Source organism: Rhinatrema bivittatum, chromosome 2 (assembly GCF_901001135.1).
Source record: "Rhinatrema bivittatum chromosome 2, aRhiBiv1.1, whole genome shotgun sequence".
NCBI lineage: Eukaryota > Metazoa > Chordata > Amphibia > Gymnophiona > Rhinatrematidae > Rhinatrema > Rhinatrema bivittatum.
This window is the reverse complement of record NC_042616.1, coordinates 247,935,983-247,962,893: the sequence shown is the minus strand read 5'-3', so window position 1 is coordinate 247,962,893 and position 26,911 is coordinate 247,935,983. Positions and strand designations below refer to the sequence as shown.

General features: G+C 45.5%; 1 protein-coding gene and 1 pseudogene across 3 annotated transcripts in view; one reads left to right on the top strand and one right to left on the bottom strand.

Moving 5' to 3' along the window:
* The window catches only part of ABHD5 (abhydrolase domain containing 5), a 65,054-nt gene extending 39,522 nt beyond the window's left edge, over positions 1–25,532 (bottom strand). The window contains exon 1 of one of the 3 annotated variants that reach the window (XM_029589381.1): positions 25,396–25,532. In XM_029589381.1, coding sequence (XP_029445241.1) covers positions 25,396–25,439 — 44 coding nt within the window. In that variant the 5' untranslated portion in view covers positions 25,440–25,532. Of the gene's footprint in view, positions 1–934; positions 1,008–25,384 lie in introns of those variants that run through there. The other 2 variants (XM_029589382.1, XM_029589383.1) reach the window with 2 other exon arrangements.
* On the top strand, positions 2,110–2,275 carry LOC115086350 (annotated as a pseudogene).
* Positions 25,533–26,911: the final 1,379 nt, after the last annotated feature.

Below are 26,911 nucleotides of genomic sequence, written 5' to 3'. Positions count from 1 at the left end.
TCTCCTCATTTACAATCTAAAAAAGCGCTCAAGTGCAAAGCATCCAAAAAACCAAATCTCAAGCCATTTAATATCAAAATGCATTTGCACACAACGTATGATACATGTAACTCCTAAAGAAAGCCTCGGTGTCATGGCCAAGAACATTTTCTACATTCTTGCATAAACAGAGACATGTCTGGAAACACCCACAGCTTCTATCTTTAAATGATGCTTGATGATTACAAAAATAAAGCTGAGGGATGTTACTGCGATTTTGATAGAAAATAAATATCACTCTTGAAAGAACCCCTTTCCTCTTATTCTGAAGAAGTCCCAAGACATCTAAGCTAGCTGAAGATATCTCTACAATTCCTACATCCTCTCCCCCAAGTCTTCTTTGGAGAGGGAGAGATAAAATATCTTATTAATTGGAGGAAAACGAGCTTCAGGCACTGTAAAAACCTCCTTCATGTACATCTTAAAAAGTTCCAAATGAGAAGAAATTTTAATCACTGGAAAAATTCAATATTCAGATGTTTAAAAATCTAGCTGAATTTTCTAAATTCTCTACTTTTTTATTTAACAAAAGCTAGTTCTTAATCATATTAATTTGTACTTCCTTAACTTGATTAATCTCAATCTCAACAGAAACCAGTTTATTTTCAGAAACAGTCCCTCTTTCATCTTGAATTTGAGTGGATGTCAATAGTAAGGTTAATTTAAAGATGAAATACATTTCTCCAAAGAGGCCATCGCAAACCAAAGACTGTCCAGGGTCACTACTGTGGGTCTAGCCAATGAAGATCTCACCTGCAAAAGCAGGTAAACCCCTGACACCTCCCACAGAACCCAGCAGTTACCACTGGGTTCTGAACACATGATCCTCTTCTACTAGACACTATTATTACAGGTGAGCCAGCAGCTTCATTCACCTCACAAAGGAACAGATTACCTCAGTCCGAATTCAAATCGAATTCCTTCATTCCAGGAACAGGCCAGGGGACGCTCAATGCCGACAGGGTAGATGCACCTGGAGACACAAGGAGCATTGATAATCTCTCTCCTCCCGCAGACAAGCAATTGGGAGGTATCTGTGTCTAGCAGTAATTGGGGCTGGAGGATACTTCTGCCGCTGCCAACCCACCACTTGCCAAGCCAGACTCCATATCCTCCCCTGATAGGCTATTACATCATACTCTGGTTTTTACAAGACCAATACTTAATCCAACACCCAAATCCTCTTCAATGTCTTACCACAAAGTTTTATAACAGACACCAAAATCTCCATGTTCACTGATGTTTGATTTTAACCATACTCACTCCATGCAGGATACAGAGATGTCTTGGCAGCCTGATGGAGTTGCACCTTGACAGGAGTAGTAACTCCTTTGTGCGGGTTATCCCAATGCTGTTAACCATATCCTCCTAATACAGTCATACCACTGCTCAAAGGGGTAGATTTTAAAAACATACGTGTGTGTCCATGTGCACATGATTTTATAACATGCGCGCGCATATTATAAAATCCAAGGCAGCGCACACAAGGGGGTAGAATTTTGCAGGTTTCACACGGCAACGCATTGCGGCCTTCCCCAGTTCCCTCCCACCTACCCTAACCTCCATTCCCCTCTCCTCTGCACTCCCCTACATGTTACGTACCTTCGGGTTGTTTGTTTTTTAAGTTGCTGCTCCTCTGGATGTATATATATGAGTGAATATAGTTTGGTATAATGTACTCTTTAATATTACAAAAATTGTTCATGAATGATCTTGTTAGTGGGATATTTGTCTAGGTTCTTAGTACTCCTGAGATGTTGTACATTGTATACTTTTTGGTACCATTATATGTGTTTTGTAATAAAATATATCTGATATTATTTGAGTGTATTTGTACTATATTAGATTTACATTGTACAATGGTATTATCTCTCTTATTTTACATGTATGTTAACTTAACCCAATACAGTTGTACTTCTACTCTGCCCACTGGCTTATTTTTTCCCCACTTTGGCCATCTAAAAGTTCATATGATTGAACAAAAACATTCAAGACCCCTCCTATAATTCTCTTTACCCCACCTGTTTTTACCACTGTGCTCAGAGTTTGTACCAAGCATGTTTAAATCCTAGCTTTGCACAGTAGCAGTATCTTAGCCAATGAGGATTATCCAAGGCGCGATTATTGCTAATTGAAAATTTGTTTTTCCACTATTTTAGTTGTCACTGTAAGGACCTGATAGGCAGTGCTCACCTACTGCCAACAGGGGACTCTGTGAACACCTGGGACTATCTGGTTAGTCCTCCCAGCTCTGTTACCCATACTTTCTGTTTGAAGCCCTCTTGTTCCTGTCTGGTCACACAAATATTTCCAGGCTTCCAATCAGGTTACCAGAACTTAGTTCTCATCCTCTGCTATGCTCAATTCCAGCTTATTCCTTGCTTAATTTATTTTTATGTATTTATTTTAAAAAATTACTAATCCACACTACAATACTGTACAAGGCAGTGTACAATAAAAATATTCCTAATAATAATACAAGTTACAAAGTTAACACATAAGTCATTACACTGGAAAAGTTATTGCTCTGGAACAGTTCATACATTGGACCAAGCACTGAATGGGATATATTTTTGATGTTTGTTTATTAAAAGGTCAGAAGACACCTATCTCTGCTCCAGCTGGAACTCAGACATGCCTGGCCTGCACACCAGCTGCTCAGCTTCATGGCACTCTTCCAACTGATTATGGCGCTGCAATCATTACTTCCGTCAATGGTAGTCTATTCACCCCAGTCTCAGTAAAAGTAGTATTTGCTCATGTTTCCTCTGTACTGTTTGTCCTTTCTCTAATTTTATATCACAACCCATTGTCCATGAATTTCCTTCCCTATGGAAAAATTCATATTGCAGTACTTTACTGAAGATCATTATATATTTTAAAGTTTTTATTGAATCCCTCATCCCTTCTTTCCTCCAGCAATTGGAGTGAGTGTCTTAAGGTTTTCTTTGTAGGGCTTATGGCACAGACTTTATATTTAACTAGCCTTTTTCTATACCACTTCCACCCCTTCCATGTCCTTTCAAAAGCATGAACTCTAGAACTGAATATGACATTCGGCAGGGAGGGGGCTCTCACAAATGGCTTATACAGAAACAATATTTCATTTTTATGGTACTTGGGGACAGATGTTTTGAGGTAAGAGGTGAAGTAGCTTCTAAAGTGGCTAGATAGCACAGGTTTGGGGGTATCAAAAGTTTGGAAAATAAAACCACATACAATCACCAACCAGTATACTGCATCTGGAAACATGCTGGATGTCTCAGTATTAGCTGCTAAACAAGAGACCTAGTTTTCATTCCATCTGTGGACTGACAAAAGGCAGATGGTGACATTTGTCTTACCTGATCATTTTCTTTCTGTGAGTGCTGCTAGACCAGTCCAATGTTTGGGATTTTCCTTGCTCCACAGCTGTTGGAGACAAAGGGCTTATCCCTCATCATAAAGTGGGAGTTGCGGTCAAGTTTTGATTTTTTTTGGGGGGCAAACAGACAGAAAGAGAGAGTGAGGGAAAAAGAGAGAGAAATAGAGAGGAAAAGAGAGAGAGACTAGCCCCTATGAATTCCCCAGTTCTTGGCAGGCCATGGGCTGGTCTGGCACACTCAAGGAAAGAAAAGGAAGATAGAGCCACCTTAATGACTCACGGAAGACAGGTATTTTCCTTTCCTCACTGCTGAGATAGCTAACCATGTTTCCATTTTAAAATGGGGGATCACCAAGCATTTGTTGACCCCTTTTAAATCTAAGACAGGGCAAAAAGTCCCATCCTTCTTTGGGACCACAAAATAAATTGAATATGTCCCCTTCCTCCTTTCTTGGGGTGGGGGAACTGGGACTACAGCTTTCAAGTCCCTTAGTTTCTGCAATATAGCCTCTACCACTCCTCTTTTGGCTTGCTAAGTGCAAGGGGAAATCATAAATATATTCAGGATTGGTTGCATACATTTGGGCACATAACCTTTAATACAATCTCCAAGACCCATCAGTCCGTGGTGACATGGGTCCACTCTGCATGATGCTTTATCACACATCCACCTACCTGAGGGACTCCACCTCCTGCAGTTGTGGGTGGATTCCCCCTTGATCTTTTGGCTCTTCTCAAGGAATGACTCTTTCCATGGCCTGACTGAGGGGCTGTCTCGGCTGTCAGCCTCCTATACTTCAGATGCCCCTTGTGCCTGGGCTCTGCCTCTATCTATCAGGAGCTTTTGAGGCATGGATCTCCCTAGGTCTTTAACCAGTTTTTCTAGCTCCTCACCAAACAGTAAACTTCCCTGAAAGGGGAGTTTACAGAGCCTCGCTTTGGATGCTGCATCCACTGCCCAACTATGTAACCACAGCAGCCTACTGGTCATTGTACACTGTGTTAGCCATGGACTGCCATCACAGCCTTTAGGCATGCTGTCTCTCAGGAAACCGTTGAACCCAGCATAAAACTGCTCTCGCAACGTTCCCCCTGCATATTGAGGCTTGAATTGCCATCATCCCAGTGGTGAAGGCTTGCTTCGGGATAGTTTCTGTACTCCTATTCGGGGGGTCCTTTAAGGATTTGCCCCTTTCTACTAGTATAGTAGTTCTGTGGGTTACTGCCAACACCAAGGCATCCACATTTAGCAGCCACAGTAGTTTATTTTTATCTTCTGCAAGTAGAGGGTTTAGCTTCCCCAACACCCTGCCTCCTCTGAGTCCCCCTTGTGGGGAGTCCCTTTCTGCCAGGACCACGGTCTTTAAAGCTTTATGCAAGGGGAAGGAGCTGGAAGGGCTCTCTCTTTCCCTGTAATATGGGGTCATCGCCTGCTGGGTCTTCCGCCCTGATCCTTGAAATCCTCAAGGCTGGCGAACACTCACAATGAGAACTTATAGCTCCTCCTTGCAAAACAGCCTTACAATTTCCAGTGCCTCCTCTTCAGATGAGTACTGCCCCTCTCCTCCGAGCTTGGGGGTGTACTCTCCCCACCAGGCCCTTCTTTGGAGTCCAGAGTCCGGAGTGGGTGCAAGGTCTTTGAAGGAGCCTTCTTGACAAGGCCACTTCGAGGCTGTCTGCTCTATGGCGGGCTTTCACTTCCCACATGGGCCCAGGCTTTTTGCATGGTTCTCTTCTGAAGTCAGAAGAGAAGCCAGCTGGGGGAGGGGTGAGCATTCCCCCAGCTCCCTGCATTCTAGTCCTGGGTCTGCCTCCACAGGCCAGCACAGCTTGCCCCTCCTTCCCTAGGGTCCTCCCTCATTGAGGATGCAGCTGCAGCTGTCTGTCTTGGAAGCAAAAGCTCCTCTTCTTCTATTTAATGTTTGGGCACTTGCTAGGTACTTGTTACTTGGATTGGCACTGTTAGAGACAGGATACTGGGCTTGATGGACCCTTGATCTGACCCAGTATGGCATATCTTATGTTCTTATGTGCAGTCAAGAAGCTGCCTATCCTATTATCTCCTGCGGGTCTTCCCCTGTATCCGGCAGTTGCTCCTCCCTGGCTGGGATAAGCCCTCCTTCACACGCTGGAAAAAATAACCTCGCCATACTGGGGCTCTTCCTTGCCTCACAGAAACTGCAGCACCAGCCCAGAAGCATTGCATCTCTCTCCTCCAGCGCACTGGTGATGTCCTATGGTCTTCTGGCCACTGTATGGTTTCTCTCGCTTACTTTCTTTTTAAAACGTGCTGTTGCCCCTCTCATGTGCTGCTCGCACTTTTCACCCCAGCTTGTTTGAACATTGTCCCATGGCTACTATGCTTACTGTCCTACTCCTGGAGCCAGCAAGCCTTGCTGATTCTGCAAGGCGTTAATAAACATGTGGATAAAGGTGAACCAGTAGAGGTAGTGTATTTGGATTTTCATAAGGCGTTTGACAAAGTCCCTCATGAGAGGCTTCTAAGAAAACTAAAAAGTCAAGGGATAGGATGTGATGTCCTTTTGTGGATTACAAACTGGTTGAAAGACAGGAAACAGAGAGTAGGATTAAATGGTCAATTTTCTCAGTGGAAAGGGGTAAACAGTGGAGTGCCTCAGGGATCTGTACTTGGACCGGTGCTTTTCAATATATATAAATGATCTGGAAAGGAATACGATGAGTGAGGTTATCAAATTTGCAGACGATACAAAATTATTCAGAGTAGTTAAATCACAAGCAGATTGTGATACATTACAGGAGAACCTTGCAAGACTGGAAGATTGGGCATCCAAATGGCAGATGAAATTTAATGTGGACAAGTGCAAGGTGTTGCATATAGGGAAAAATAACCCTTGCTGTAGTTACACGATTTTAGGTTCCATGTTAGGAGCTACCACCCAGGAAAAAGATCTAGGCATCATAGTGGATAATACTTTAAAATCGTTGGCTCAGTGTGTGTTGCGTTCGTGCCTGTTCTCGCCCTCGCTCCACCCTCTCTACCTTAGTGGCGACTCCCTTCGGGTCTGACAGACAGATGCTGCCACGGCTTCTCCTCGCCGTACTTCTTGGAATCCCCAGGCTGGCCTGATGCTGCGGATCCGCCATGTTCCTGATGACATAAGGGCGCGTGCGTGCGCTCCAGAGTTTGTACCGGCAAGGGCGCGAACTTCGGGGGCATCCCCCCATAGTGATGTCATCCGTTTCCAATTTAAAAGGTCTTTGCTTGCAACTACGAATCGAGTTAGCAAGGGGAATTCTTTCTCCGCTGCTCTGCCTCCACAACCTTACCTAGGGGTACCCGCTCCTCGGGGGCCCCGCTCTCTCTTCTTGATTTCCGATTGCTAAGACGGGATATGGTACTCACTCCTTGAGGGTCTATGTCCCTGAATGCTCAGAAGACTCTTTACTACCTGGAAGTGATCGCAGATGTGAACAATGATCATTAACAATAGATACCCTAAATATTTGATCGGAGAGCTAGGAAGAAAACCAATCAAACAAAATCTTTCCCACCAACTCCAAATTATCTGCCTGTTGATGAGATATTGTTAAGTATGCACTAGAGCAAAAAGCTCTTGGCTCTCAGAGAACAAGTCTGATCCCTGGAGGCCAGAGTGGCAGACATGGAAGAGCAAAGGCAACAGAGGTATATAGGAGACCTTCGGGGACACTGAAGAGAGGTCTCACCTCCAATCAGGCAGCCCTTGTGCTGCTTTGGAAGAACAAGCTCACCTAGCAGGAGAATATCACCTTGGTGTAGCAGGAAGTGCCCTCCAGATGTTGCCTTATCCTCTCACAAGGAGGATATTTTTCCATCTGTTTGTTCTTATGTTCTTATCTGCTATTAATTGAGTTGACTTAGAAAATAGCCACTGCTATTACTAGCAACGGTAACATGGAATAGGCTTAGTTTTTGGGCACTTGCCAGGTTCTTATGGCCTGGATTGGCCACTGTTGGAAACAGGATGCTGAGCTTGATGGACCCTTGGTCTGACCCAGTATGGCATGTTCTTATGTTCAGAGCTGCATGCCAAAGAGGGAAAGGTTAGGATGGCTATTGTAGTGGGTGATTTGATCATTAGAAATGTAGATAGCTGGGTAGCTGGTGGGAATGAGGATTTCGTGAAGCTTGTCTGCCTGGTGTGAAGTTAGTGGACCTCACGAGTCACCTAAATAAGATTTTAGAGTGCGCTGGGGAGGAGCCAACTGTCAGGTTACATGTGGGTATCAATAACATACAAAATGCAGGAGGGAGGTTCTGGAGGGTAAATTTAGGTTCTTAGGTAGGAAACTGAAATCCAGAAACTCCAGAGTAGCATTTTCAGAAATATTCCCTGTTCCACATGCAGGACCCCGGAGACAGGCCGAGTACCAGAGTATCAATGCGTGGATGAGACAATAGTGCAGGGAAGAGCAAAGTTTGTTTCCCGTAAACAGTGTTTTCCGTAGATAGCAGGATGAATTGGCCATGCTGTCTGGGGGTGTCCTCCAGCGATCCTTGAGGCGGAGCTTCTCCAAGAGATCACAGAGCATTGCTCTGTGTGGCTGCGCCATCTTCCTGTGCAATCATGCGCATCATCTTCTCCTCAATCTATAACATAGCAAAACATCCAAAATGAGTGTCCACAAGGCTGTCCAGGGAGGCGGGTGGGTCAGGCTAGCTAATTCATCCTATCTACTGAAAACACCATTTATGGTAAGCAAACTTGCTCTTTTCCCCGTTGATAGTAGGGCTGAATTAGCCATGCTGTCTGGGAGTCCCGAGGGTTGAGTCTTGCATGCTGATGGGCATACAGCGTCCTCCTTTAGAATTGTCTTTAATGTGGACAGCCTTGCTATCCTAACATTGTGTCAAATGGTGCAGACTACCGAGCAGAACCGAGGATGCTTGCTGGTACAGTCAGTAATGAGATGTGAAGGTATGCAGCGACGACCAATTGGCTGCTTTGTCCAACAAGGGTACCATGTGAAGGTGTGCTATCGAAGTAGCTATAGCTCAGACCTGATGCACCTTGGACTTATCAGAGGGTCGCATCAAGCGTTTGGAATAGGAGAAATGAATACATTGGACTATCCAGTTTGAGAGGGTTCTCTTGGTCACTGGAAGACCCAGTACATTAGGACTGAAGGAAACAAAGAGTTGTGAAGTTCTCTTGTCCATATTCATTCTAAGTTTGCAGTAAGCTAAAGCTCTTTTGCAGTCCAGAGTATGCAGCAGATGTTCTCTAGTATTGCCATAAGGCTTTGGGAAAAATATAGGCAATGTCATGGTTTGGTTCAAAAGGAAATCTGAAACTATTTTGGGAAGGAAGGAGAGGCAAGTCCACGGGATAACTTTGTCATGGTAGAATTGCAGATATGGAGGGTAGTGAACCAGGGCTTGCAATTCGCTGACCCGCCTTGTGGAGGTTAGAGCAACTAGGAATACCACCTTCCAGGTCAAAAACGTCATGTGGCAACTTGTTCATTGGTTCGAACGACAGGAGCATGAGTTGTTCCAGAACCAGATTAAGATCCCAGGGAACTGGAGGCTTGATTGTCAAAGGCCTAAGGCGCAAGAGTCCTTTCATGAAGCAAGAGACCAACAGGTGGTTTGAAACTGGGAAGCCGATGTGTGGGTGATGGTAGGCTGCTATGGCACTGATGTGAACACTGACTGAGGCTGTTGCCAACCCTGATTGGTAGAGTGTATGCAGGGAATCCAGAAGGGTTTCTGGTGGGCAAGAGAACGTGTCAACACGCTTGACCCTGCACCAAGTTGAGTAACGGTGACATTTGAGCTGATAGTTCTTTCGAGTGGTAAACTTGAAGGCCGATATCAGGACATTTTGGACTTCCAACGACACATCAAGGCAGTTTAGTACTGTCCTTTCAATCTTCAAGCTGTGAGATGTAGCAATGAGTGCATGGGGTGCAGCAACTTTCCCCCTCCTGAGTTAGTAAATCCACTTCCTCCCCCAATGGTATAGGAGGAGCGATGGACAGTCGAATTAGATTCATGCACCAGGGCTACCTGGGCCACGACGGGGCTATAAGGATTAGGTCGGTGATAGCCATGATGCACTTTTGTATGGTGCGAGCGAGGAGCGGAATTGGTGGGTAAGCATAAAGGAGTCACTCTATCCATGGGATTAGAAAAGCATCCTGTGCGAACCTCTCTGGTCTTGGAAACACTGAACAAAATTGCAAACTTTCCTGTTGATCAATGTGCAAACAGGTCCAAGCTCGGGGTACCCCACTGGTCAAAGATCTTGTCCGCTACCCTCTGGTTTAGAAACCATTTGTGTGGCTGAAATATCCTGCTGAACTGGTCTGCTTTCAAATTTGCAATCCCCAGAAGGTATGTGGCTTGTAGAGAGACCTCTTCACTCTCCACCCACGCTAAAATCTGAATTGTCTCCCTGCACAGCGTCCAGGAACCTGATCCTCCTTTTTGTTTATGTAGAACATGGCCACCTGTTTGATCGTGTGAACCATGACACTTCTTGCCCGAACCTGATCGGCGAAGGTGAGAAGGACATTCCGAATCGTCCACAGTTCCAGAAGGTTTATCTGCCTGGCACTCTATGAGACCGACCACAAGCCCTGAGTTTATAGTGGTTGAGATGGGCACCCCACCCCTTGGTTGAAGCATCCATGGTGAAAATTAATTTGTGGGTCGGGCTGCGGAACTGGGCGCCCTCCATGAGTAGCCCGGTAGCTCTCTCCGTAGACATGTCCATTCTCATGACCCTGGTGAGGCGTACTGTGTCCAACAACGAAAGAAAAAACTGTATCCATTGAGACTTCAGGCCCCATTGCAGGCAACGCATGTGAAGTTGATTATGGGGCACCACATATATTGCCGCTGCCATATGGCCCAGGAGGGTTAAGACCTGGTGCACCGAAGGCTGCACACAGGCCCGTAGTTGCTCTACTAGTGCGTGTAGAGTCCCTGCTTTGTTTTCGAGCAAGAAAGCTTTGCTTGGCACCATGTTTACCTTGGCTCCGATGAACTGCAGTATTCGAGTCGGCAGGAGGTTGGACTTCTCGTAAGTGATCATAAATCCCAGCATCTGTAAGCAGTCGATTGTGTCCATCAAGTGTGCCTCAAGGACTTTTCTATTTGAAGCTACCAGAAGCCAATCGTCCAAGAAGGAAAATATATGAATCCCCCTGCGTGGCCCACTACCACTAAGCACTTGGTGAAGACTCTCAGGATGGAGGATAGACCAAAAGGCAACCTTTTGTACTGGCAGTGCTGCCCATTGGCTGGAAGCACAGGTACCGCCAGGAGGAGCGGTGCATCGGAATGTGGGAGCAGGCATCTTTGAGGTCCAGCGAGCACATGCAATCGTTGGGTTGTCGAAAGGGAAGGATAGATTTCAGGGACGTCATTTTGAACTTTTCCCTGTGAAGGCATTTGCTGAGAATCTTTAAGTCCAGGATTGGGCAGAGGCCCACCGACTTCTTAGGGATGAGGAAGTATAGGGAACAGAATCACCTGTTTCTTTCGTGCGCTGTTACTATCTGAATAGCTTGCTGGGCAAGCAGTGAGGTTACTTCTGTTCGCAGGAGTTTCTGCTCTCGCTGATGAGCGCCTAGGCGTGGAAGAGTTGGAATCTTTTTAAACTGAGTTGGTAGCCTCTGCAAACAATGTCCAGCACCCAGCAGTTTGATGTTATCGCTGACCAAGAAGGGACAAAATGTGCTACTCTGCCCTCCCTATCTGACTCAAAAACTTTGTGGAGGTTGCTGGGCGGGGGCCGCCAGCTATCTCTGCTGTCGCTGCCCTCTAGGCCTGCCCCGTGGCTGCTGTACCTGCGCCTGCTGCCACGGCCAAGGAAACAATGGTGCCCTGTAGGGGGCTGTATGGCCTGAATGGATGTCTCTGTAAGCTCGGCTTGCAGTAGGTAGGATAGTATCTCTGGGATGCAGGAGACTGCTCCACTGGTGAGGCCAAGGATGAGACCGCACATTTTGCTCCTTCAGTTGCGAGACCATCTCACACAGCTTGTCAAAGAGGTTATCCCCCTTGCATGGCAGGTCCGCTAACTTTTCGTGTACATCATCCCTCATGGCACTTGGCCCTCAACTAGACCAGGCAACGAGCCACAATGGCTGAAGCTGATGCACATGCCAATGTCTCAAATGACTCATAGATGGTGCAGAGGAGGTGGCGTAGTCCTTCCTCCGTGTCTAGGACCTGCTGGGGCATTCTGGAGCTAGAAGCAGCCTCTTTGAATAGAAGCTTGACAGATTCCAGGCACTTGTACAGATACTGCATGATATAAAATTGATACTGCTGTATCTTTGCATTAAGCATTGTAGACTGGAAGACTTCTTGCTGAAATCATCTAGATAGCGATTGTCTTTCCCCGGAGGAGCATTAGAATGAAGCCTGGTTTTCTTTGCCCATTTCTTGGCTGATTCCCCCATGATGGAGGCATGCGGGAGCTGAACCGCACTGCAATAGGGCAATTTTCTCATCCAAAATTTGAGATCTGTCTTTCTGGATGAGGCCAGACTCGAGAAAGAGGACTTCAAGGTTTTCTCTAGGACCACATCCAGCACCATGTGGGAAGGCAGAACTATTGGTGCCACCAGCACTTCAAAGATCTTTAGTATACCTAAGACCTCCATTCTGAGGTCAGGAACTTTCTTTGTCTCTACATTGAGACGTGTACCGAACTTCTCTAGGTGGCGAGGCCGGCTCTGGAGGCTCTTCCAATGGGTCAGATGGTAACCTGGTGGATGGGCCTGGAGAAGACGGGAATGAGGTTTCCGAGAGTGGACTCTGTTGAGGGGAGAATTGCGGCTGAGATGGTCTCAGTTCTTGTGGAAAGCGGTCCTTCTGCTGAGAAGGGGAGTCTTCTGGGAACGATTCCACCGACGAGGGGCTCATAGGTGGATGTTCATGTCCTCGCGACTCCAGGGAAGAAAATAGAGTACTTAAAACCTCAGAAATCTGTGACATCGCTTGAGCCGCTAGGACACCGCCCGCGGACACCTGTGGGGCAGTAGATCTGACTAGCTTCCTTCCTGCTCCCACAGGAGATCTTCATTCCAATGTTTTATGAGGCACATCAGCTACCAGGATATCAGAGTCTTGTCCCCTAGGTTGGTGCCGGGGTCCAACGTCTTGCAGGAGCTTATGCCAGGGGGAGAGCGATTCCTGAAGCCGAGGTGACATTCTCCTGCGTTTAGACTCTGAGGACATGTCTGAGTAGACTTGACATGAAGAGGTTAAGGAGGCTCCCGAATCAGGATAGTCTGAGAGTGGGTCGACATCGGTGAATCCCATCTCCTGTAGCTCCTCTGGTTGAAAAACCACTTGAGGGTCTGGTGTACGAGCCCTTTTGGCCTAGGTTGTGCCCCTCCGTGGCTTCTGAATCAATGCTGCGCCCTCTCCATCTGTTGCACTGAGGGGTGATGCGCTGCGTCGATGGCCCTATGTCTGCACATTGTCAAAGAGGTTCTGTGCCAATGCGTGTGGTTTGGAAGATGGACACAATCCTGCACCATGGCATCAGTGTTCTGACGCATGCCTTGGAAGCTTGGGATCCTTTGCCCGCTTCAGTGCCTAGATCAATGCAAGCGTCGGGTCTTTTCTGCCAGACACATTGTGGTCGGCATGCTTCGCCAGTGTTAGGACATCTGCATCGCCGGCAGCTGCCGGACAACGCTCCCGATGCTCCATTCCTGTGCGGGTCTTGGAGAGTGGGAAGCACTTAGGTGACAAGCACCAGCCAGCTCTTGGTGGGCTTCTCACCCTGAAGGCCTAGGGAGGAGGTCCTTCTTTGCTTCTCTGGGCGGTCCGATTTTGGACCCGGGGGAGGAGTGAGATGAGAGGCGCTCTGACAATGGGGCATAGGAGCAGTCACCCCCTTCTCTGAGATGTGCTGCCTCTGGGCCCGGGGGCGACATGCGACCACAGTTGTGGCACGATGATTGATCGTGCTCAGGCCCCAAACACACATAACAATAGTAGTTATGTCCATCTGTGATGGACATAACTTTACCGCACTGGCAGTATTTGAAGCCAGGCAGTTTGGGACCATGATATCACTTAACAGTGCTGTTGGTTTTTTCTAAACAGCGAAAAAAGAATCGAGAATAAGAGGGGAGCTACACATGTGTATGGCAACGCGGAAGAAAAAAAGACTGGAGGAGAAGATGGCGAGCGCGTAGCCGCACAGAGCAAAGCTCTGTGATCTCTTGGAGAAGCTCCACATCAAAGGTGGCCAAAGGATGCCCCCAGATAGCAAGGCTAATCCAGTCCTGCTATCGATGGGAAAAGAGGGGTTTAGATTTGTTAGGAACTGGAGAACATTCTGGGAAAAGGGGAGCCTATTCCGGTGGGATGGGCTTCACCTTAGCAGCTTGGTTCCACTCTGGTTAGCACTAACCTATAAAAAGGAGCTAGAGCAGCTTTTAAACTAGATGACAGGGGAAAGTCAGTCGCTCAGAGTCACATGGTTCAGAATGATGTATTTTTGAAGGATACTAACAAAACAGGAATGTTAGGGTATCCCGTCAGAGGTTGCAATAAATGCTAAAACAGCACCAGGTGCCTTTAAATAAAGAGTAGACAGAGCAGAAAGATTCCAAATTACCCCTATCAACTGATAAACAGATTGCTAATATAAACAAAATACATACTTTTGAAATGTCTGTATATAGATGCTAGAACCCTAAAAAATAAGATGGGAGAGATAGAATAAATAGAACTGAATGAAAAGGTGGATATAATTGCATCTCAGAGTCCTGGTGGAAGGAAGAGAAACAATGGGTCACTGTGATACAAATTATACCGCAATGATAGAATGGATCAGATTGTTGAAGGGATGGCACTATATGTTAAAGAAGTCAGAGTCAAACAGGATAAAGTTCTAGAGGAAACATAATGCACTGTACAATCTTTATGGTTAGAAATTCCATGTGAGAAGGGGAACAGAACAACAGTGGGGGTGTACTACTGCCCACATGGCCAGAATGAAGAGACAATTGATGAAATGCTAACAGAAATTAGGGAAACTAGCTAAATTATCAACACAGTAATAATGGATGATTGCAATTACCCCAGTACTGACTGGGTAAATGTCACATCAGTTCATGATAAGGAGGTGAAGTTTCTCGATTAAATAAATAACTGCTTCATGGGGTAGCTATTTGGTTCAAGAACCAACAAAGGGGGGGAAGCAGTTTTAGACCTAATCCTTAGTGGAACGCATGATTTGGTGCAAGAGGCAATGTGTTAGAGCCACTTGGCAGCAGTGATCATAACACGATCAAATCTGACGATAACTGGAAGGAAGACACAAAGGAAATCTAATATGATAACATTTAACTTTTAAAAGGGAGATTATGAGAAAATGAGAAAAATGGTTAGGAAAAAACTGAAAGTAGTTTCAAAGGCCAAGACCTTACATCAGGCTTGGTCGTTGTTTAAAAATACCATCTTGGATGTCCAGACCAGATTTATTCCACACATTAAAAAAGGTGGAAGGAAGACAAAATGACTACTTGCATAATTAAAAGGTGAGGTGAGAGAGAGGCTATTCTAACCAAAAGAACATCTTTCAAAAAACGGAAAAGGGATCCAAATGAAGAAAATAAGAAACAGCATAAGCAATGGCAAGTTAGATGCAAAGCATTGATAAGGAAGACAAAAAGACAGAATTTGGAAAGAAGTTTGTTGTGGAAGCACAAACACAAAAACTTTTGCAGGTTCATTCAAAGCAAAATCCTGTGAGTCAGCTGGACCATTAGATGATCAAGGGGTAAAAGGTGTACTAAAGAAAGACAAAGCCAGGACAGAGAGATTAAATAAATTCTTTGCTTCAGTCTTTGCTGAGGAAGATGTAAGGCAGATACCCAAGCCAGAAAATATATTTAAAGGTAATGATTCAGAGGAACTGAAACAAATCTCTATGAACCTAGAAGATGTACTATGGCAAATTGACAAAACTAAAGAGTAGCAAATCACTTGGACTAGATGGCATACATCTTCAGAGTACTAAAATCTGAAAAATGAAAATGCAGACCTACTGTTAGTAATCTGTAAACTATCATTAAAATCAGCTACATTACCTAAAGATTGAAAGGTGGCCAATGTAATGAGGGTTTTTAAACAGGGGTGAACTGGGAAACTACAGATAAGTAAGCCTGATGACAGTGCCAGAAAAAATGGTAGAAACTATTATAAAGAATACAATTACTTAAGAACATAAGAAAATGCCATACTGGGTCAGACCAAGGGTCCATCAAGCCCAGAATCCTGTTTCCAACAGTGGCCAATCCAGGCCATAAGAACCTGGCAAGTACCCAAAAACTAAGTCTATTCCATGTTACCTTAACAACATATAGACAGACATAGTTACCTATACTTAATGTATAGACAGACATAGTTTAATGGGGCAAAGTCAACAAGGATTTTTCCAAGAGAAGTCTTGCCTCACCAATCTACCTAATTATTTTGGAGGCTTGAATAAACATGTGGAAAAAGGTGAGCCAGTTGATAGAGTGTATCTGGATTCTGAGAAAGCATTTGAAAAAGTATCTCATGGGAGACTCTTAAGGAAATTAAAAAGTCATGGAATAGGAGGCAATATTCTACTGTGGATTGAGAACTGGTTAAAAGATAGAAAACAGAGAATAGGGCTAAATGGTCAATTTTATCAATGAAGAAAGGAGAATTATAGAGTGCCCCAAGGATCCTGAGTCCATCTGTCTACACTAAGGAAAACGAAATCATCAGGTAGGTAATTTCTCCATTTCTGCTGTCCTTCAAGTCATTAGTCTGGCAGAAACAGGGTCCTATTGCACTAAGTTGTGGGTGTTTTTATTTTGTCTGCAGAGCAACAGTACATATTCAAGTGAATGAGTATGCACCGGTGTTTAAGGAAAAGTCTTACAAAACAACTGTCAGTGAAGGAAAGAAGTATGACAGCATTTTGAAGGTGGAAGCTGTGGATGCAGACTGCTCTCCTCAGTTCAGCCAGATCTGCAGCTATGAAATTGTAATGCCAGATGTACCCTTCACCATTGACAATGATGGTGACACTTTAAACTTTTCCTTTGCTCTGACTGTGTCCGACCAAATCATTTAACCAAGTGTAAAGCTCACTCTATGCTTATGGCCAGGGACACAAGAACACTTAGATTCAGTAAAAAGTATAATGTATTTTTATTAGTCAATATAAGTGTTCTCGGGAGATGCTGGGTGCCCTTATTCTTACAAACTGACTAACATCTCGTCATATACAGGAAGTGACCCTTCTTTTATAGATAACATACAATATTGTGGAAGCTTCTAGACTTGCGTGACTGCCCAAAGAATCATTTACATAAGCTGTGATGTCAAATGCATGATTAGATCATCCCTAATTATCCCTGATTGGTTTACTAGGAAAGTGTAGCCCATTTCCCATGGCTTTCGAGATAGTTCTTTGTTCTGTTAAAGTCTTTACTGGTCAAGATAATCAACACATCTGTAGCTGTGTTGATTACAAACTCCTGAGAATATTGCCTGAAGCTCCACTGTGGTTTCTTCTTTGTGACTCTATGAATAGACATCACTTGTCTGGTGCCAGCTTGCCTGCCTCTACAGATATCCAGGGACATTCTGTAAGTCATGCTCAGAAAGTCACTCAGAGTCCATTCAGCCTAGGCAGGCCAAAGAAAAGCAGAGGCTTTTGGGGATTTCCTTCTCCATGTTGGTTTTCTATTCAGGCATACTTCTCACAAGCTCAAAGGCAGGGACCATGGAACCATGGGCTTTGTCTTGTATGGTGTTGTACACACTTTACATAATTAATTCTAGTGTATGTATATCAAGTTATAAAGTAGAGAAATTAGTATTGGTTGATTGAAAATGAACCTTGGTTGTGAACAAAACTAGATTGGAAATACAGAAGCAACATCTGTGTTTGGTGGACATCAGACTATACCATGAAATGTGCAGAACGTCAGGTGGAAACAGCATTGTGGATGCATTTCTGCTCTAAGATCTACTTGCTGGACTAGCTATTTCTGATGCCTAGTATCTCCATCTGTCTTTTTGGCTTCTAGTTTGAATTTAACTAAAAACATCTTTAATTCTTTCCTGTGAAAAAATGTAGGGTGAAAAAGAATCATTGAGGAACATTTTATAACACTAATAAATGATAAAGAGGATGGAACAGCTCTCCTATGAGGAAAGACTAAAGAGGTTAGGGCTGTTCAGCTTGGAGAAGAGATGGTTGAGGGGGGATATGATAGAGGTGTTTAAAATCATGAGAGGTCTAGAACAGGTAAATGTGAATCAGTTAATTACTCTTTCAGATAATAGAAGGACTAGGGGACACTCCATGAAATTAGCATGTGGCACATTTAAAACTAATCGGAGAAAGTTCTTTTTCACTCAACGCACAATTAAGCTCTGGAATTTGTTGCCAGAGGATGTGGTTAGTGCAGTTAGTGTACCTGGGTTTAAAAAAGGTTTGGATAAGTTCTTAGAGGAGAAGTCCATTACCTGCTATTAATCAAGTTCACTTAGAAAATAGCCACTGCTATTACTAGCATCATTAGCATGGGATTGACTTGGTTTTGGGGTATTTTCCAGGTATTTATAGCCTGGATTGGCCACTGTTGGAAACAGGATGCTGGGCTTGATGGACCCAGTATGGCATGTGGACTCCATATTTATACTGTACATTTGTATATAATTATCCTCCTCTATCTCTTTTATTTCTTACAATCCCAGTTCATTAGCCCTTGTTAATTGTAACTGCTTCTCTTCTTCACGTTTATTTATATTTTTGGTTATATTTTGCACCCCTGTTTGCTGTAAACTGACATGATGAGAACGAGTTCTTGAATGCCGGTATAAAAAAAACCTTAAATAAATAAATAAATAAAATAAATGTTCTTATGATCTATACAAGGACCACTGCTTTTTAACATATTTCTAAATGACCTAAAGATGGGAACAAGCAGGGTTATTCGAAGCTATTAAATCATAAGAGGATTATGAGAAATTCCAAAAGGACTTTGCAAGATTGGGAGACTTGGCATCCAAATGGCAGATGGCATTTAATGTAACAAGTGCAAAGTGATGCATGTAGGGAAGAGCAACCCAAATTATAGCCACACAATGGAAGGTTCCACACTGGGAGTCAAGGAATAGGATAAGAATATAAGAACATAAGAAATTGCCATGCTGGGTCAGACCAAGGGTCCATCAAGCCCAGCATCCTGTTTCCAACAGAGGCCAAACCAGGACACAAGAACCTGGCAAATATCAAAAACACTAGGCATTATCGTGGATATGTTGAAATCCTCTGCTCAGAATGCGGCAGCAGCTAAGAAAGCAAATAGAATGCTAGGAATTATTAAGAAAGGAAAGCTAAAACAGAAAATACCATAATTCCTCTGTATCACTCCATGCTGCAACACGTTGAATATTGTGTGCAATTCTGGTAACATCTAAAAAAAAAAAGGTATAGAAGACAACCAAAATGCTAAAGGGGATGGATTGATTCCCCTATGAGGATAGGTAAAGAGATCAGGGATCTTCAACTTGGAGAGGAGATTGCTGAGGGAAGATATAATAGAGGTCTATAAAATAATGAGTGGAATGAACAGGTAAACATAAATCGGTTTACACTTTTTTAAAACAATGTTTTCCGTAGATAGCAGGATGAATTAGCCATGCTGTCTGGGACTTCCACTAGAGGGCAACCTTGATGGAGCTTCACAAAGATCACAGAGCTTTGCTCTGTGCGGCTGCTCTGCCTTTCCCATGCAGCACCATAACAAAGCCTATCCCGCAACGCGTGGTTTCCCGAGGCTGTCCAGGGAGGTGGGCGAATCAGCATGGTTAATTCATCCTGCTATCTACAAAAAACACCATTTACGGTAAGCAAACTTGATTTTTTTCCCCATCGATAAGCAGGCTGAATTAACCATGCTGTCTGGAAGTCCCCAGCTAGTATTGCAGAGAGGAAGTTAGTCCAACTATGGCCTTGGCAATGCGCCTGAGAGCTCAGCTGCTCAAGTCCTATAGCATGGACAGTCTTATAAACTTGGAAAAGGAGTGGAAGTATTGCTTTGCTCAAGGCTGCAGCTGAAGAAGCCTGTTGATCCAGGGCACGCCCCACTCTTGGAACAGTCGGTTCGCAACCTCCTGTTGCAGAGCCCACTCATGGGGATGAAAAATTCTGCTATTTGTCTGCCCTGGTGTTGGCCACATCAGGGAAGAATGTGGCCTGCAGGGAGACCAATTGCTTCTCCGCCCACTCCAGGATTGCCATGGCTTCCTGGCACAGGCTCAAAGAACTGGACCCTCCTTTGTTGATGTAGAACATGGCCACTTGATTATCCATGTGGATCATGGCTACCCTGCTGTGAATGAGGTGGCGAAATGTGTAGAGGTTGTTCCTTATGGCCCGCAGTTCCAGGAAATTGATCTGCAGAGACCGCACCCATGGTCTGCGTCTGCAGTGGCCTGAGGTGTGCTCCCTAACCCCTGGTGGAGGCATCCGTGGTAAGAATGATTTGATGGGCTGGAGAGCAGAATGACACCCCTGTCACAACGGTGGCTGAGGCCAACTACCAGCTTAGCTCCTTCCGCATGGAGGGGGTGGAGCACACTGCCCGGGAGAGTGGATGGATGAATTGAATCCATTGCTGCTTGAGCCCCATTGCGGATGTCGCATATGCAAGTGAGTGCGTGGAACAACATATAGAGCCTCTGCCATGTGACCTAACAGTGTCAGAGTCTGACAGGAAGAAGAGTGCCTGGAACACGTGAGTTGTGCTGCTAAGGTTCATAGTGTCTCCGCTCGGTAGAAGCGCTTTCCCCACCGTAGTGCTATCAGCGCTCCAATGAATTGGAGCACCTATGTGGGTTGGAGGTTGGATTTCTCGTAGTTGATGAGGAACCCCAGGTTCTCCAGACATTGGATTGTCGAGACCAGATATCATTGCAACTAGGAGGCACTCAGTGCGACTATTAGCCAATCGCCCAGGTATAGAAACAACTGAATGCCCTGTTTCCTCAAGTGTGCCACCGCCACCACCAGACACTTCATAAAAACTCTGGGCGCGGACAAAAGTCCGAAGTGGAGGACTTTGTACTGGTAATGACAGGCATTTACTGGAAAACAGAGATAATGCCTTGACCCAGGGTGCATTGGAATGTGGGAATAAGCATCCTTGAGGTCCAGTGAGCACATCTAATTGTTGGGCTGCAGGAAAGGCAGAATAGACGAGAGAAATCATCTTGAATTTTTCCCTCAGCAAGAATTTGTTGAGGGCCTGTAAATCCAGGATAGGGCAGTGCCCCCCCCCCTTCTTTTTGGGGATGAGGAAGTATTGGGAGTAAAACCCCTCATTCCTCTGGTGGATGAGAACCTGCTGAATTGAGCGGTGTTGGGAGGAGGTTCTGAACTTCATCCTGAAGCAGGGTCGTCTGGTGTTGGAACCCTGGGGACCAGACAAGATGCGGAAAAGAGGGTCTGACGCTGAAGTTGAGGGAGTAGCCTTCTTTGATAATGCTGAGCACCCAATGGTCAGAGGTGATTGCAGCCCAAGAGCTGTAGAAAAAAAAAAAGATATTCTTCCTCCCACTGGCGGTTGTAGTGGCGGCCCCGCTATGCTCAAAATCCCTGCTGCCTCTTGGGTTCGGTGGGCTGAGGCAGGCGCTGTTGCCAAGGCCCCCATGGCCTGCCGTGGCTAGGTGGTTGTTTGGACTGTTGCCTACTTGCCTGGTAGATGGGTGGGTGGTAGGTGGGATACACCCAAAACTGGTGCCCCTGCTGGTAGGGGTGACAGTAGCTGTGAGGGTACTGTCTACCTGCGCTCTGCTGCTCTCCCAGCAATGTGAGAGAGAGGACAGCCACGTTCTGCTCCTTTAAATGGGAGACTATCAAGTTATCTCTCTTGCATGGAAGGTCTGCGAGCTTCTCGTTGACATCCTCTCAAATGGCGCTAGCCCTCAGCCAGGCCAATCGACGAGCTGTGATTGCTCCCACCGACGTTCAGGCCAATGTATCAAAGACCTCATAAATTGTTCGTAGTAGATGTCTCAGACCTTCTTCCAGATCGGTGAATAGCTGTGGGGGAGCCCCATCCGAGGCAGTGGGGATGAGTTGGGGCTTCAAGAACTGCAGGCAATCATAAAGGTACTGGGCTATATAAAATTGGTGCTGCTGTATCTTTGCATTCAGCATGCCCACCTGTTATGTCCTCGTCCCAAAGTCGTCCAGAGATTTATAATCCCTGCCTGGTGGGGTGTTGGAGTGGAGGTGAGTTTTCTTGGACTGCTTCTTTGCGGACTCTACAACCACAGAGGCATGGGGGAGCTGCACCGTGCTGTAATAATGCGACTGTTGCATCCAGAACTTTAGGTCAGTCTTCCTAGAGGTGGGATGAGCCGAAATTGGGGAATCCCAAGTCTTTGCCATCATGGCGTCTAGGACAGCATGGGATGGCAAGGCAGTGGGCTCCGCTTAAACTTCAAATATCTTGATAATTCCCAAAACCTCTCCAAAGCGGTCCAGCACCTTCTTTGTTTCAACACCCAGCTGAACCCCGACCTTCTCCACGAATTTCGAATAAGAAAGATCTTCTGGGGGAAAGGAGAGTTCCGGCTGCCACTCAGGTGGGTCCGATGGGGTCCCCGGAGAGGAAGGGGGGGGGGGGGGGAGTCCTCTGGTGCAGAGTCCGGTTGCGGTGACGTAGAGGGATACTTGCTATGGTGCCCCGCCAGGGAACCTTCCCCAGGAGATTGCGATGGTGATTTATTTGGCCATGGTAGGCAGCCCTGAGTAGGACTAGACAGAGACTCCTCTGCGTTCTACCAGGAATGAAAGAACTGTGAAAGGATCAGGGAGATCTGAGACATGGCTTGCAATGCTAGGGCAGCCTTGTCCGAACCCATCTGTCGCCCCCTGCCTTTGGTGGACAGCACTACCCAAAGGATGTCCAAAGGCAGCCCACAGATATGCCTCGCGTGTTCCTCCCATCGGGAAAACTTGTGCTGTTTCCAAAGGGGCTCTTGCAACTGAGGAGAAGCCTTCTTACACTTGGAGACAGAGGAAAGGTCTGAGAACACACTCTCCGATGAGCTGGAAGGCAGGTGCTCTGAGAGGGGCTCAATGTCAGAAATCCCCAATTCAAGAAGCTCCCTCGGTAAAACGACTACCTGGGAGTCCCCCTGTTCCTCCACTGGCCACCTCTTGGGCTGGTGAGGCTCTGCAGTCTGGGGCACTGGGTGCTTCAGAGGCAGCGCGTCGGGTGGTGCTGAATGCATCGATCTTTTCTCTTGCGCGATTGCATCGAGGTTTCCTGTGTAAGCTGAGGCGCTGATGCATCGGACCCACCCGATGCATCCCTGCATCGATCGTTGGTGGGCCTGGCTCTTGATGCACGCGTCGGTGACTGCGCTGATGGCATTGATTTGGATCCCTCGTGCGGCACGTATGCTCGCTTCGAGGCTCCCAACGACGCACCCTAGCGTCTATGCAGTGCATCTCCCGACACTTTTCTAGAGCGTGGGGTCTATGTGGTATCTCCAATGCATGGTCCACTGTGCCCAACACTCCCGGGAGTTGTAAGGAGATAGTTCTTTTGGCTTTGGTCAGCTTGTCCATGCGAGCCCTGGAGAAGAATGGGAGGAGCGCCATTCTAACAATGGTGCAGAGAAGTCTGAGCCCTCCTCTCGTCGTCTGGCGATGTTTAGGGCTCTCTGCCTCTATGCTCAGGGGGATATGTGGCTACAGTGTCGGCAGTTAGCCTGTTCATGATCCAGGCCCAGGCAATAATTGTGGCCATCCATTGCCAACATAATAATTTTGCTGCATTGGCAAAATCTGAACCCTGGTACGCGCTGAGGTATGGTAGCACTGAAAAGTCCATTGAAGAAAAAATAAAAAGGGTCAAAAAACCAACGAGAAAAAACAGAGAGAATCTCTGTGAAGCCCCACATGCAGCTTGCAACACGGAAAAAAAAAAACAGACTGAGAGAAAGATGGTGCCATGCAAGAAAGGCAGGGCAGCCGCACAGCCACACAGAGCAAAGCTCTGTGATCTTTGTGAAACTCTGTCGAGGCCACCCTCTAGTGGACGTCCCAGACAGCATGGCTAATTCAGCCTGCTTACTGACAGGAAAAAGTATAGACTAGTGGACATTCAATGAATTACTAGGTGATACACGTAAGACAAATAGAAGAAAATATTTTTTTATTCAATGCATAATTAAATTCTAGAATTCATTGCTGGAAGATATGGTGAAAGATATTTATGGAGCTGGGTTTAAAAAAGCTTTGGACAAATTCCTGGAAGAAAAGTCCATAAACAATTATTAAGATGGACTTGGGAAATCCACTACTTATCTCTAGGATAAGAAAAATGGAATATATCAATCTTTTGGGATCCTGCTAGGTTCCCTGGATTGGCCTCTGTTGGAAACGGGGCTTGATGGACCTTTGGTCTGACCCAGTATGGCAAATCTTATGTACTTACAATCATAGCATATCATTTTTCAAGTATAACAAATAAGTCACTCAAGAAAACCAAAATATGTGAAAATGTCAAACAAGGTTTTAAAATCCAGCATAGACAGAAACTTCTCCTTATACATTGCTGCAATTTTGTACAATTGCACATATAATAAGTGGATCATATTTTTTAAAAATCAGTTGCCCAAAATTTAAAATATTTAGCACAAAATAAAAACCTCTACAAATAAGGACAAAAGCAGAGGTGTGCAGAGAATAACTCTTTATTAAATCTGGGTGTTCTGACACCATATTTCTGCCTTTATATTTAAATACCAAAATATAATAAATAGGATGTATTTTGAATCCTTTTTTTGTTTTAACAGCTACAATTATTTCCAAATTCAGAAATGAAATTATGTGATTGGTCCACCTAATTACAAAGCAGAAAACAAGGTTTAAGAGACATTATTTTACTGGACTAGTCCCACATTTTTTGACTAGCTTTAGGACACCATACGCCCTTCACCACTCGCGGCAGTTCCAGACTAAACACAAACATTTACTTTTACTCACTCACAAGGGACACAACAAATCAAATCCATCAGCAGTGCCTGATCACAGAAACTGCCTTTCAAGAAACTCTTCGTAAATCTCACCAAAAAAAATCAAAAGCCAACTCTTTCCAATTAAAAAAAAAAAATAATAATAAAATTAGATGCGAGATATTTAATAGCAATGACATGGAACATACTACCAGTAAACTGGCGTCACAAAAGACATGACCGGCAAAAACAGCCGTCACATGTACTTAGCTGTCATAACAAGGAAGCCCGCGTGCGCCCATCAACATCTGTAAGCCCCTCGGCCCCGCCCGCTCCCTCTCACGCGCTCCTCGCGTCACTGTTGCAATAATAAATATAGCTTCGGATAACCTAACCGGGACGCAGCTGTAAATCTCAAAGTAACCGGACCCGCTCTCGGAAGTAAAAGCACACGAAGAAGGGGGCAACAAAATGTCACGCAATAACATGAAGCCATGCCTGGATGCACGCTCGTGATTTACAGCGTCTATGATATTTACAGTATTAACAGTACCAAACTATCACTATTTAACATTTCTACAGCGCTACACGACATACACCAAGCGATGACGGACACAAAGGAGCTGTTTGCCTCAGCCTAAATGTTACAACCACCACCACCACCCCCCACACACCCTTAAGGGCAACAATGAAACTGGAGACGGGGGGGGCTGCGCGGTTTCAGCCGCTTCTTATTCCCATCCCAACAACGGTCGCGTGCGTCCTTGCTGCGCGCCACAAACGGGGCGGTCCGGCGATGCGGCTGTGCTCGCGTCAACCGAATTACTCCCTCGCGCGAGCCTGTCTACTGAAACCGGCAATTGAGGAAGCGAGTCCAGCTGACGGGCGAACTCTGCTCGTCCTTTTTTTTTTTCCCCCCTCTCTCTCTCTCTGTACAGATCGGACACGCTCACCCAAAACTCACCCTCCGTTAGCATCTACGAGCTCCTCACAATCTCCATCGGCCATCTTCACTCACCGGCACCAGGACTGCGATTAAACTGCAGCTCTGTATGACAGCAAATGTTTACAAGCTAACTGCTGCGCCGCCCGCCAACTACGTCGCGGGAATGAATCGGGAGAGGAGGAGGGGCGCGATGACGCAGAGGAGGGGCTAAGTGACCTCACGGGTGCCATTAACCGAGCTCTGGAACTAGGGTTATTGGGCAAAGCGTTAAGGGAGGTGCCAGGCCGGTTTATCCTGCTGCCAATTTCTGATAGGGTTTTTTTTTTTAGTCTCGGTTCTATCGAAACAAAAGGTTTATCGGATTGTACCGATATTTTTGTGTGTATATGAGTATACCCGCCTCCCTCACAGGAGCATTACTAGGTACTTCAAATGTTCTGAGCATGGGCCCAGCGATCCTTTTCTTCCCTTGTCCTGAGATGCTAATTCTTCCACGGACCAGTATTGGACAGTTGCAGGTTGGTGGGGAATCTGACCATCTCCTAATTTGCATACATTTGCACCACTGTCCCGAACCTGCCTCCTCTCATCTGTCTGTGCCTTCTATTTTAGCATCCCTAGTATAGTGACAATGAACAGTCTACCAATGGATCCACACAGCCAACAGGGCCATTAGGGATGGGGAATGCACTCATGAGTCAGCTTGAAACACCAAAAGAATGACGGAGCATAGTCTGCACTGATGCAAGCCAGTGGCGTAGCCAGAATTGATTTTTTGGGTGGGCACAAGGTTAACATGGGTGGGCTGTAGGCATGCAGGTCTACTAGTTGTTTTTTTACTGATAAATAATGCCAAATTATGCAGCATAGCATTCACATCTACGCCTAAGTATGAGGTTTACTTAATGATACAAACATAATTCACGGTGATTTGTGGTACTTTAGCCTTCTTATTATTACGATTTTATACACGGCTCCTACCTGTCCATAAATTTTGAGAGAGCGGTTGTGTTGCTTATATTTAAATTGCTAACATCTCAAAATATAGATATATATTTTTACCTTTGTTGTCTGATCTTTGTATTTTTCTAATCAGTTGGTCCTGGTCTCTTTTTCCCATTTTTTCCCTTATAGCTCATTTCCTAATTCCTTTTCAGTGTCTTTCTTCTATTACTGTCTTCTTCCCTTCCACACACACACACATACACGCTTTCTCTCACAGACTCCCTCTCACACACTCAAGCTGTCACTCTCATATGCTCCCCCCCCCCCCCCACAAGCTCACATTCAAGTTCTCACTTTCTCACCCCTCCCCAGGCTTATATTCTTATGCACACACAGACGCACATCCAGGCACCCATTCTCACCCACACACATAAACCCAGACTCCCATTCTCACCCACAAACCCATGCTCCCAGTCTCACCCACACATATTCAAGCTCCCATTCTCATCCATACATATACACATTTAAGGTACTATTCTCACCCACACATACACACATTCAAGCACCCATTCTTATCCACATATTCAAG